Below are 13,609 nucleotides of genomic sequence, written 5' to 3' on the forward strand. Positions count from 1 at the left end.
ACTTGCAAAGTTATGTGCTTGTATTGAGTGATTGGACCTAGAACAAGTGAATTTTATTTTCATACTGTTCTCAGCCCAAAGCCCCCCAAACCAACATACCTTAAGGTCCTTTGGTAAGAAGAATTTTTTTTGGGGGGGGGAGTTCTTTGACTCCAAGCTATCACTAGTGTATGGTCATTCCCTCTGTCTCTTGCCACCTCCATTGCTACCATATCATGTATTACAAGCAAGATCATTCTCCCATCTTGTCCATTTGGGCTGATATGTTCCACTTTGCAGAGCTGCCTGAGGAGGAACAGGAACAGTGGGAGACGTTTGTCTCGGGTCCCTTGTCAGAGACTAACAAGAAGAACACTGTGGATCTCGTGAGTCTTGTCTCTCCATTCTCTTCTCTGTGTCTTATGTCCCAACCCTCCCTGGTTATAACATGGCTGACAGGGTCCCGGAGAAAGGAACCAGAAGAGTCTGGATGATGGTCCCCTTGTTTTCTGCATCCATTGGAACATTGTCTCTTACTGTCGCACTCCGCATAGTCTGGGTCTAACCACTTCATTTGGAAAAACAAGTTTTGTGGCTCCAGATTAAGCACTTGGCTCGGAGTTAAATGACTGCTTTTTCCCCCCAAATGGCAAGTGTCTGCCAAAATGCTCAACTTGGCTGGTGATGGTGGGATATATAGAGGAACTCTTAAACTATACTGGCGTCTCTCTACTTAACCAGTGAATTCTGCATCCTTCTTGGCTTCCGTGGGGGCTGTGATCTACGTCTGCTCCAGTTGCCACAGTCTTAGTCCTAGGTGCCTTGTTTTCCAGCCATGCTGTCTGTTCTCTGGAGCATAAGGCAGCCTTATGCCATAGCAATCCAGGGACGGTGTGAGACAGTGGACAAGTGAAGGGGGAGTAGGAGCTTGGTGGGACCAGTTTGAGGAGCCTGGTAGGTCTGACTTCAGCCGTCTGCTCAGGAACCAAGACATAGAGCAGGGCTGGGATACCTGTTTCCCTCTGGACATTGTTGGCCTGCAGCTCTCATCAGCCCTATGGGGGTTGTCCATCAGCATTTGGAGTGACACAGGTTCCCTATTGTTGCTGTAGGGAGCAGAAGGTTCTGTTACCTGACTTTGCGGCCTGGCCAGTTGATCTTTGCCTTGTGCTTTATGTTTTTCTTTGGAATGGCTCTCATAATGAATCCCTATCTTCCTTTATTTCAGGTTAACATGCACAATCTCCACTCGTCAAGCGATGATGATGAGAACGACCTCAAGGAGTTCAACTTCCCTCAGGAGGCTGTCCTGCAGCAGGCAAGTGTCGCCCCAACAAGACCCCCTCCATACCTTGCTCTTTGTCTGCCACCATCTAGGCCAGAGCTAGGACTAGTGGCACAAGCGTGCATGCTTGCTTAGGAACTTGGAACAATTTTTCCATCTCTAAGCAAGCCTGGTGTCTAAAACAGTTGATGCCTACTCTGAAAATGCTTCCAGTCGCCTTCCCTACCTTTATATTTCCTTCCCCTTATGCTTTATGGGCACCTTCGCTACCACTGTATGTGGAATCCTAGTATTCTGTTCTTCCAGTTGTCATTTTAATTGCTTTTGGTGTCTCCATGAGTTGTTTTGTGCACTGCTTTGAAACTTACACAGAAAAGCTAGTTCATATCATAATTTATAAACAAAACTCTACAAATGGTATTTGGGATGAGCTTCTTCCTGTCAGCTGAGTTCAAACAGGATTCACTTCACAAATTGGGTTAGGAGCTGATGGATAACACAGGGCTTTGTTCTGGAAAAGAACAACTATTGTTTTCATCTGTTCTCATATGTTATCTAGGTAGATCCATTGGACCTAATAACTACCTGCCCTCTTTGTTGTGATATATGTGTGAGACGCACTCACACCCACACACATCAGTATTCCCATTTAAACTGTGATTCACACTTGCCCTAATTTCCTCTTCCTCCTCCATCTTTTATAGGCCTTTGTAGATTACCAGCTGCAGCAGATGACTTCAGCGTTCATTGACCACTTTGGCTTTAATGATGAAGAATTTGGCGAGCAGGAAGAGAATGTCAAGTTAGTGATGTGTTCACTCTCTCCCTTTTCCTCTCCCCGTGCTGTGCCTGTGTGTCAGCTTCTTGTTTTACTTGCTCTGTGCTTGTGGGCTGAGGATAAACACAGTCTCCATTGAGGACAATAGCACAGCACTGGAGAATTTCTGTGTAGTCTGGAAGGGAGCTCCCAGTTAGAACCCCTGGTGTGGTGAGGAGCGTCTATAGCCCCACATGGGATTGTACCTACTTGGGCTGATAGTGTGAGGGAATATGTCTCCTCTGCTGGTCTTCATCTCAGTTGTATTTGGCTGCAAGAGGTAGATTATTCATTGGCCTTCCATAAATCTGGGGCATGTGTAATTTGCATGCACTTGGCACCATAGCACTTGAGGCCAGATATTTTGTCATAGAGTGACAAGGGTACACAACATTCAACTGGGAAGTGAAGAGATGCCGTCCATTGTCTCTTGACCTGAAAGCCCACCCATGGGAGATGCTAGATGTTTACCTTGCATCCTAGTGAGAGGTTGAGCTCTGTAAGCCAACATTGCTTGTCTTCTCTTAAGAAGACAGGTGAAGGGCCCAGGAAGTAAGGGGAGATTTCAAGCCGAGACTTACTTCCCTATGCTCCACCTATGTTTCCTGACATAGTGTATCTAGGCCAATGGGATTCTTGGGATCGTTTGAAAGAAGTGGATTATAAAAACATAAGGAGATCCCTACTGAGTCAGACCAAAAGGCTGTTCTAGTCCAGCATTCTGCCCCTCTTAGTGGCCAGTGAGATGTTCCTGAGAAGCCCATAAGTAACATACAAAAGGTTTCTTCACACACTTGGAAGGCGGGGCAACTAGCTTCTTGGGGAGGGGAATGGGGTTTCCCCTAGACTCAACTCCCATCCCAGAGGCTCTGGCTCTAAACAGGCTTTGCTCAATTTGCTAACTAGATGATCTTGCTTGGCAAGGAGGAAGGCCTCTTGGATTCTTGGGTCCAGTTACCACCTAAATATTTAATGTTCTCAGCAAATATTACCCAGTCGTTCATTCTTTGGCACTTTTTTTTTGAGACAGCTTCAGCATGAATCCCATCTTTCCAAAGGGCAGAAGTAGGGCAAAAGAAGGTGCTTGGGGTGTAATTGGCATTACCCTCACCCCAACCCCATGGCAGTCTTTCTTTCCCCGGCCCCCCTGATTTCATGTGTCTGCCTCTCTCTCTCTTTCTCTCCCTCTCTCTCTCTCTGCCAATCTGCCCTGCAGTGCTCACTTCCGACAGCTAAAAAGGTAATGCCTAATGTGCTGCTATACTCCTTTCCAGCCTCAGGCGGGTGCGTTGGGCTACATCTGTCCCCTTCAACTCCGCAGTGCCACCTAAATTTTTCCCAAATAAGAATGTCACTGATGCAGATCAGGCTAGAAGTGGAAGCCCAGGTCTATTCTGCACATGCACATAGCACTCTTGTATGCTAGTTTAAAGTATAGCTATGTGCACTGAGCCCCTTGGAAATAAGATGGACAAAAACAACAGTATAACAAAAACTTGTGGAGAGGATTGGTGGGTAGCCTAACTTGCGGACAGTGACTGCTTGTGCCTTAGTTCTGGCTGCCTGCATATAGTCTATCATATAGCCTTCTGTTTGGTCAGGTAGATGTTCTGCCACCATGGATTTCTGGCTGTAACACAGATAATGCTGAGAACAGAAAAGGGGACTGAAGCGAGTGTTTCTTATGGGAAGGGTTCTGTGGCAAAGCATGTGATTTTTTTTAAAAAAAAGAAATTCATTTATATCCCACCTTTCCTCCAAGGAGCTCAAGGTGTCATACAGAAATGGTTCTCCCCCTCCCAATTTTATGCTCACAACAACCCTGTGGGGTAGGTTAGGCTGAGAGACAGTGAGTGGCCCTAAGTCATCCAGTGAGCTTCATGGCTGAGCGGGGATTTGAACTCTGATCTACCAGGTCCCAGGCTGACATTCGTAACCACTAAACCACACTGGTGGGCTGGGGGCATGGATGGAGAGGTGAACCTGTTGAAATGCTAGCATGGGGAGGCCTGAGTTTGTTGCTTTGTTGAAAGAAGAACAAGTGTAGAGTGTAGCCAAGACAGCCACAAATGGCAAAGTCTCCTCTCTCCATGAGCTCATATGAATCTGGAGGCAACCTGCTATCTCTGTCTTAGTCTGGGGATAATAATACCAATGCAGGATTATTGTGTATAAAGTGCTATGAACACCCACTCTATAAAGTGCTATTATTATTTCTGGAGCTTTTTCCCAACCCCATGACAGTATGTAGATCCCTCTTCCTTCCCTTCTCTCCACAACTAGGCCTTGCTTTTCTCCCATACCGACACACAGCAACGTTCCAACTTTCCTCTTGGTCTCCTTGCTTTCTTTCAGCGCCCCCTTTGACAAGACGGCCAACATCACCTTCTCCTTGAATGCTGATGATGACAGCGTAAGTGTCTCTCCTCCAGAGCCATCTCTTCTTTGCTCCCTTCTGAACTTGGCCCATGTTTTATTCCATCCCTCTCTCCATCCCTGTCCCGCAGCCCAATTCCAACCTCTTTGACATCTGCTACAAAGAGCGCATCCAGCAGTTTGACGATGATGAAGAGGCTGACGGTTCCGATGGGGAGGACATCTGGCAGGAGAAGGAGGCTGCTGTCTCTTCCAGTACGGCCCAGCCTGCCGCAGTCAGGTAGGGGAGGATCACCTGCACCAAGATGTAACAGCGCTCCTTGGTTCTGTCAAACAGACTTTGGACTTAAGGGCACTGGTTGGTTTCTTTTGCTCTTATTGTTCTCCTTTCATTTGGAACAATCTTCCCCAGTGTTAATCAACCACACCTTTATTTTCAGAAACATCTAAGTACCCTTTATTTAATATTCATTTATAAAAATATATACAATCTATTACAATCTGTGTCAAGGTGGTGTACATAAGAGTAAAGCACATTCAAACAATAAAACAACTGGAAAATAAGATCATACTACAATGAATAAGATGCATTTGGAAACCGAAAGGGTACTGTTGACTGACTCCCCAAGCGTAAACCCCTGGAAAAGCCTTTTTTCTTTCCCCAGTGCAAACTTAGCTCATATTACTTCTGTTTTAACTCCTATAAAAATAGCTTTTGCCTTTTTGTTATCGCCTGTGTGAAGCGCACATTTCTCAGTTGAGTCATCCTGTTCGTTCTTTCTTTCTTCCCCTCTCCTGTTTGTGTTGTGTCTCTTTAAATCAGCCTTTAGCTGTGCTGGCTGGGACTGATGGGAATCCAAAATATCTGGAGGGCACTAGGTTTGTGAAGGCTGCTTTAGAGAGAAACTTTTAGTCTTGCTGTAAAGGTGGTTTCTGCTCTTAGGGAAGAGGACATCCTGAAATGGGTGAGCAACTCTTTCCTACCCACTTTCACTGGGCAGGACTTTCTCTTTCCTTGGCGGTTTGCAGAGAAGAGTCCCATCTATTATTTTTATGATCTAGTTTTATGCCCTTCTCCGCTGAGTAAGTAGGTTACTTTGTGGCTTTCCTGAGCTCACAAGGCCTTGCTTTTTACAAAGGACTTTCTCATGGCAGCTCTTCCTCCCTAATGGTTTGTGTCTGGGCTCCTTCCGCCTCCTTATTTATAAATAAAATAAAATAATAATTTATATGTCACTCTTCCTCAGAAAGAGCCCAGGGTGATGTACATCAAACATAACAACAAAATACAGTACACAGAGTTAAAAAAATATGCACTAACACTTTAGTAGGAAACCATTAAAACAGAAGTGCATACATTGCAGATGAGGAGTACACCTTTTGTTTGTCAAAGTGCAAAAGCCTGAGTAAATAAAAATGTTTTCAGTTGACCTCTGAAGCCCAATGATGTTTTAGCTAGTGGGGCAGGGGGAAGGCTTTCAGGATCATGACCAGCAGAATAAATGCAAGAGCACTTCAGGATCTGATGTCAACCATAAGCCGAAGAACTACGCAGAAGGGCTCAGCTCCTGGGTTCTCTAGAGTAGGCTGCCATGCGCCCATCTGCAGGAGGAGACCCTGCCTAATACCTTCCCCCTTAAGGGAAAATGAGCAAGTAAGCTGCTTCTGCCAGGGACTGGCTGGTTTTTAATCTGTAATTTGTACAGTGTTCAATGCAGCTTAAATTACTTAATTTACAGCACTATTAGTAGTAGTAATAAAATCCAATACTGTGATGGTGTACAATATCTGCCTCTGTGTTCTAAACATACAGGCCCAGTCTTTAAGTCTAATTCTCCCCCCTCCCGTCCTTTTCCCATCAGATATTTGCTCCCTTGTAAACTGCCTTCATTTAAGACTATGTATATGTTACATTTTGAGACCCGTTTTTCTCTTCCTACGTAATCATTAAGATGTAATACTGAAGGCCATTTTACAGCCTGTGGCCATTTTTTACTGCATACTACAAATGTTGTCACTGAATAGGAAGCCCCATTTAGTTGTCCACATCTAAGAATGCACGTGGGGCTCCTGTATCCCTTCACCTTGTCCCTTTAGCTTGATGGAAACCTGTTTCCTAGATAGGGCATCATCTTTTTTCTTGGAAGGCTGAGCAGCATGCTGCCCTTCAGATGTCATGGACTGTAACTCCCATCAGCCCTTATCCTTCCAAATGTAATGACCTTTTTGAGGCCAGTCTTGTCAGTGCCAGCAGTTCAGTAAGGCTTTCCTTACCATTTCCAGTTTCTTGAATTTTGTCAGCTAAATCTAGGAATTTCTCTTAACAGGCCCAAAAGATTGCTTTATGCTATCAGATTGCTCTGTCTCCGTTTATAGACAATTCTTTTCGATGTATTTCCTCACAGCGATGGTCTCTTTCATGCCTTTCTTCTCTTGGCATGTGGGCTTTATTGACTTTGCTTCCATAGCTATTTCAACTACTGCTTGAAGGGTCTCCTGACAAGATATGGTTTGCATATTGAAGGCCTCAGGTTGAATGTTCAGTGCCTCCAAGGAAAAATACCTTGGGTAGCAAGGCTGGGAGTTTGACACCTTGAAAGAGCTGCTGCCAGTCAGAGTAGACGGGTTAGATGGACCAATGGTCCAACTTGGTTGGAGGTAGCTTCATATATTCCTGTGAGCCAGACGTCTGCGGAAAGAGTGGTAGTATCTCCATTTGTCCAACATAGTTGGCATAGAGAAAATTGCTGGTCATGTACATAATCTGGACTGTCTCCATTCTTTCTCTCTCTTCCCCTGCCTTTTTTCAACAGAAGTCTTGGCAGCACAGATAGTGAAGAGAGCGAGGACTCGGAAGAGGGAGAAGGAGGCGAAGAGGAAGATCCTGGCGGGGGAGACGGAGATGCCACCCATATCAGCAATGGCTGTGGTGAACAAATGGAGGCAGAGAGAACATTAGGAGGTCAGGGCTCTAGGGGCACCTGGGTTGTCCGGGTGGGGGAATTTGGTAGATGGTGAAATGGAGTCTTGTCACCTTCTTATTGACTTGGGGAGCTGTTCTGCTTGTGCACTGTAGCACTGGTTAGATCTGACCTTCTTTGCAAATCTGTTTTTCCCTAGACCCCAATTGGACAGACAGTCCCTCTGATCCTTCTTCAGTATCTATGGTGTCCTCGCAGCCTGTAGCAGCTGACACAGGAGCAGCAGTGTGGGATCGTCCCAACTCCGATGACTCCTGCCCCACCACCACAGATAAAAACTGGGCCTCATTTACAGAACCCCATATACAGCAAGAGAGGTGAAGCCTTGGAATGCTTAACCTGTTTAAGACCAGCTGAGTGTCCAGAGCAGGAGAGTATTGGAGGGTGTGTGTGTGTGTGTGTGGGGGGGGGATATAATGAACCAGATGAGCCTGATACAAAGCCCTGAATAACTCGGGTCCAGGATACCTTGAGGACCACCCGAACCCTCATACCCCAGCTGGATTGTGGAGATCATCTGGAGGAGTGCTGTTGTCCCCTGTGTCACAGAGGCCTGACAGGTTTCAACCAGAATTCAGCTATTAGAGATTTAGCAGACACCCTTGCTATTGACTTTCAGGAATCTCTTGAAGACCTTTTTATGCTGACAGACCATGCAGCTGTTTAAACTTTCTTGATTAGTCATTTTAATGATTAATTTGAATTGTTTCTATGGTGTATGTATTATTATACATAATATGCATACTAGTACAATAGAGTCCATTCCTTGATATTTTATGAGTTGGCAGTATATAAATAAAATCAAGGAAGGGGCTCTGTTGGCATAGTTTCTTCCTCTCCACCCTATTATTATCTTATCCTTTTGTCCTGTAGGCCCCCCAAAGCACTTGTGGACCCTGCTTCCCCTGCAACCCTCCCTCAGGAAGTGACGCAAAGCAATGTATCTCCAGCAGGAGGTGAGTGGTGATTTGGATCTTCAGAAACAGTATGACTGCATCCAGAAATATAAGCCATTGTGGTTTTTCCTCTCCTCCCACACAGGCACTTGTGACGCCCTTCCCTGGCTCTCCCTGTCAGGTTCCTACCTGCGCGTAGTTACTGCCTGTCTCTAGGCACCACCAGGGACTCCACCAGTCCGGACTATCCTTTTATATGGTTTCTCTCCCCGCTCCAGCATAGATCTCAACAGATCCCCCTGCTAGGCAGCACCACCAGTCACATCCTATAACCAGTATTCCCAGAGACTTGGCCTGAATCTCCCTCAATTAGGTTACCTCTGTGACTGCGTGCTTAAGCTGTCCCAATCCCTTTGATTTACTCAGACTGCTTGTGGTGTTATTCTACCCTTCCCCGCTGCCACCATTTGTTATCCTTCAGCCTTGGTATTTACCTTACCCTCCCTTCTGGTCTGTGAAACCCCAGCCAAGGATCAGGCCTTTGGTAAACCATATAAGTATTTTATTATATAACAGAGATAACAAGATTTCTTTAAAAGGCACTTAAGCATATGGTTACATCTATTCCTGAGGTACTGGTCTTAGTATTAATCCGAACTCCACCCTCTCCTCTCAAAACCCACCAAAACAACCCTCTCAAGTCCACCAACGTCCACCAACGTCCACACACGTCCACCTCACATCCCCCTAGATTTACCTGACATTCTTCCTTTTATACTGTCAGCCATTTTAAACATTCAGCCAATCATCCAGCATTCTACTGCCCATTCACTCCCCCTCCTCTTTCACTCCACTTACCATGTATCTTCTAAACAAACAGCACTTACCCTATTTACACTAATACAGGATCATCACATTTCCCCCCCTTAAAACAACGGCAGAGTATTATTCCTGTTCCAGGATTTATACGTCGCGTTAACAATATAACAAGTCTCTATGGGGAAAATGTCTTTCTTTGTTCCTCCGTCTGGTCACGTCACTGCAGTCCCAGCCACTTGCCTGGAAAGTCCATCGGCCAGTACATTGTCCTTGCCTTTTATGAACTGGAAGTCCACTTGATAGTCCTGTAGGGCCCAGGACCACCTCTGCAGCATAGTGTTATGGTTTTTCATAGTCTGCAACCATAACAAGGCCCGATGATCCGTTGTTACCGTGAATCTTTGTCCTCACACGTATGGGCGCAACTTGTTCAGTCCCCACATGACCACTAGGCACTCCTTTTGGACCGACGAATAGTTTTTCTCCCTCGGCGTCAGCTTGCAACTCAGATACGCCACTGGATGTCTGGTGCCTTCTCTTTCCTGCAGCAAGATGACTCCCAGCGCGAGGTCCGACACATCTGTAGCCACGATGAATGGTTGCTCATAGTCTGGTGCTATTAATATGGGTCCTTGGCACAAGGCTTGCTTCAGCAGATCAAAAGCCTTCTGACATTCATCCGTCCATACCACACGCTCAGAACACTTCTTCTTTGTTAATTCATGCAAGGGGATAGGCCACGATTGCACTGCCTCTACCTTGCTCCATAAGGGGGTGATTTTTCCACTCCCCACCTTATGTCCTACACAGATTACTTCACTCACAACTTTCCCATTCACACAGCACGGCATAGATCTGATTGGGGCATGATCTCCAGTATTAATGGAATGTTTGGCTATACTGGTTCGGCCAGGTTTGTTGCTAAAGAGATTCCTATAGGTTTTCAAAACTCTCAGAATCTCTTCTTTTACTTCCTCCTGCACCTCTTCTGACCATTCCACTTGATCTACCCCTCCTTTGTCTTTGCTTTCCTGTACCAAATCCGGAAGTTCAGGCCCACTTCCCTCAGGGAATAAGGTAACTTGCAACACCTGTGCATCCCTGGTATGGTAAGGCTTTAACATATTTACATGAACCACTTTGCTTTTGTTTAATTGGTCTGTGGTGATTACATACGTCACTGTGTCAAGCCTTTCTCTGATGGTATATGGTCCTTCCTAGTTAGCCTGTAATTTGTCATATTTCCTGGGTATGAACGCCATAACCATATCTCCCACATCATACACACGTTCCCTGGCTGTTCTGTCATACCAGTAACTTTGCTTCTGCTGTGCTTGACTCAAATTCTTTTTCACCACCTCCATCATTTGTTTCACTGGTTCACATTCATCCTTTCTCTCAGCAGGCATCCAGTCTATATAAAATCCCATTCTCACACACAACTTGATTCCTCAGTTTGTCAGTGAAAGGAATCTGTTGGGTCAGGGCTTGTTCCTTTATTTGATTCAAACTGGTATCCTTATTCAGTTCTTCTCTGAAATGCTCTGTCTCTTCCCCAGAGACCAGCTGATACAGTTTGTCTCCTTCAGCAGGCCTGCTAGTGGTTGTTATGGCAACCTGAGGCTCGCTAACAGTTTCCACCCTGTTTGCTTCAGCCCCCCTTAACATGGCTTCTTTTTCTCTTCCAAGTTGCTGTCTGGTCACCACATATATTTTCCCTTGGGCTCCCATAACATCTCTTCCCAGTATCACTGGTTCTTGTTGTTGGGCATTAATACCGACTTTATATTGGCCCTCTCGGCCTCTCCATTCCATTTTCACTTGGGCTACAGGCAAGCTTTCTGGTCTACCCCTCACTCCTTGGATAGTCACCGTTTCCTGAGGTAATATTTCTTCAGATTTTATTAAATCTGGCCTCAGTAACGTCTGAGCAGCACCAGTGTCAAGCAATGCCCAATAATTTGCCCCTTGTACACTCACTTCCTCTCTCAGACTTGAATCAAGGTCTGTTACATCTGTCCAGTTTATCTGGCAGAACTGAACCTTTTTCGCTGTTTCTAAAGCCTTGGGCTCTGTTTTCACTGCCCTTGTCTGAGCAGGATTACTAATGGGGTTGGCAACCTCACATTGAAAACGTAGGTGCCCTGGTCTACCACATTTGTAGCATAATTTCTTCTCTGTTTTAGGGTACACAGATCCACTCTGGGGTGTCCTGTGCCCTTCAGATTGTACTGGAGGACTCACTCGCTGTGGTACCACATCCCTTCTGCCAGCATTATATGGTCTGGGTTTAAAATCTCTTGATGTTTTCCCCACCCAGCCAGTTCTATTGGAGGCGAAGTGATCCGCCATCTCTGCGGCCTCCTGCACAGATGTAGGGGAACGGTCTTTGACCAGGAGCCTTATTTCTGGTGATAACTGATGGTATAATTGATCCAGTATCATGAGGCTTTTCACCTCTTCCACTGACTGAGCTTTTGCACTTGTCAGCCATTTCCCAAATATGTCCATCAGTTTTGCCCCTAGCTCCACGAAAGACCTCCCTGTCTGTATCTGGCAGTTTCTGAAAAGCTTTCTAAAATAATCAGGCCCCAGTCTGAATCTTTTGTAGACTGCCTCTTTAAACTCAGCATAGGTGACGGGCTTGTCTGAGGGGAAATATTGGTATACCTCTGCCAATTCCCCTTTGATCAGGTTTGATAAATACTGCATGTATTTATCTTCAGGTAGCCCCCACAACTGAGCTGCCTTTTCAAAGGTTGTGAGATAAATTTGAGGATCTTGACCAGGCTCATAGACAGCAAAGTCCTTTGGAGTAATTTTTATTTTTGCTCCATCTCTGTCTTTCCTTGTCTCATCAGAACGAAACTTCTCTCTTTCAAATTTTAACTTTTCTGCCTGTAATTCCGCATCCACTCTCAGTTTCCATCCGCAATCTCTCAGTTTCCATCTTCAACTTCTCTCTCAAGTACTCTATATAAGCGGGATTGCTTAAATATCCTTCTGGGGTCTCTTCTCTGACAGGTTGTTTTTGCTGGGCAGTTGCAAATCCTATAAGTGCTACCCTCAATTCATCTACCCCTTTACCCTCGTGAGGTAAATTGAATGTTATGCACTTCTCCACCAGCTCCTCTCTTTTCATTTTTATATATTCAGCCATGGTGTTTGAGTTCACTCACTCTTTGCCACACACTCTTTGCCAGTCACTCTCACAAGTAATCTTGTTTTGTTATTTCTGTTTGCCACACCACTGGTAGGGATTCTCTAGTATTCGTATCTCACTGCTACAGCCAACACCTGTGACGTATTCTCCTTTGTCACCATGTGTCTTTGGGACTCTCTTTGGTTCGTATCTGGATTCTCTGTTGTTCGTATCCCACCGCTACTGCCACCACATGTGACGCCCTTCCCTGGCTCTCCCTGTCAGGTTCCTACCTGCGCGTGGTTACTGCCTGTCTCTAGGCACCACCAGGGACTCCACCAGTCCGGACTATCCTTTTATATGGTTTCTCTCCCCGCTCCAGCATAGATCTCAACAGATCCCCCTGCTAGGCAGCACCACCAGTCACGTCCTATAACCAGTATTCCCAGAGACTCGGCCTGAATCTCCCTCAATTAGGTTACCTCTGTGACTGCGTGCTTAACCTGTCCCAATCCCTTTGATTTACTCAGACTGCTTGTGGTGTTATTCTACCCTTCCCCGCTGCCACCATTTGTTATCCTTCAGCCTTGGTATTTACCTTACCCTCCCTTCTGGTCTGTGAAACCCCAGCCAAGGATCAGGCCTTTGGTAAACCAAATAAGTATTTTATTATATAACAGAGATAACAAGATTTCTTTAAAAGGCACTTAAGCATATGGTTACATCTATTCCTGAGGTACTGGTCTTAGTATTAATCCGAACTCCACCCTCTCCTCTCAAAACCCACCAAAACAACCCTCTCAAGTCCACCAACGTCCACACCACATCCATCTCACATCCCCCTAGATTTACCTGACATTCTTCCTTTTATACTGTCAGCCATTTTAAACATTCAGCCAATCATCCAGCATTCTACTGCCCATTCACTCCCCCTCCTCTTTCACTCCACTTACCATGTATCTTCTAAACAAACAGCACTTACCCTATTTACACTAATACAGGATCATCACAGCACTCTTATCCTTCTTCCTTGGCACCTGCCAGGTTGTGTACTGTGAAATGTTTCCCTTCCTGTTATAAATACCTGAGACTTAAGCAGCACATTTTCTATATAACTCACCCAAACTTTTCTGCAAACTCAGTAGCTCATTTATTCCAGATGGTCTGTCCCTTTTTGGGGGGCAGGGGGAGACATTTTAATTGTGTATGCTTCATGGTAGACAGTATGCCAGAGGGTCATTTCTGTAAGGCGGGAGGAGTGGGCCCTTGCTGCTGGCAGTTTAACTTCTCTGACATAAATGAAAGTTGGGGCTC

The 13,609-nt window shown here is 45.5% G+C and overlaps 1 protein-coding gene across 5 annotated transcripts in view; it reads left to right on the plus strand.

Annotated features, from left to right (window-relative positions):
• Positions 1 to 13,609, plus strand: part of PPP6R1 (protein phosphatase 6 regulatory subunit 1) — a 59,248-nt gene that overhangs the window by 36,635 nt on the left and 9,004 nt on the right. For all 5 annotated transcript variants that reach the window (XM_061590113.1, XM_061590112.1, XM_061590109.1 and 2 more), the window contains 8 exons: positions 280 to 365; positions 1,208 to 1,297; positions 1,969 to 2,066; positions 4,437 to 4,494; positions 4,589 to 4,737; positions 7,271 to 7,419; positions 7,578 to 7,755; positions 8,312 to 8,394. In XM_061590113.1, the coding sequence (XP_061446097.1) occupies positions 280 to 365; positions 1,208 to 1,297; positions 1,969 to 2,066; positions 4,437 to 4,494; positions 4,589 to 4,737; positions 7,271 to 7,419; positions 7,578 to 7,755; positions 8,312 to 8,394 (891 nt within the window). The remainder of the gene's footprint in view (positions 1 to 279; positions 366 to 1,207; positions 1,298 to 1,968; positions 2,067 to 4,436; positions 4,495 to 4,588; positions 4,738 to 7,270; positions 7,420 to 7,577; positions 7,756 to 8,311; positions 8,395 to 13,609) is intronic.

The sequence above is a fragment of the Rhineura floridana genome, chromosome 11 (genome assembly GCF_030035675.1).
Source record: "Rhineura floridana isolate rRhiFlo1 chromosome 11, rRhiFlo1.hap2, whole genome shotgun sequence".
In the NCBI taxonomy this organism is placed as follows: domain Eukaryota; kingdom Metazoa; phylum Chordata; class Lepidosauria; order Squamata; family Rhineuridae; genus Rhineura; species Rhineura floridana.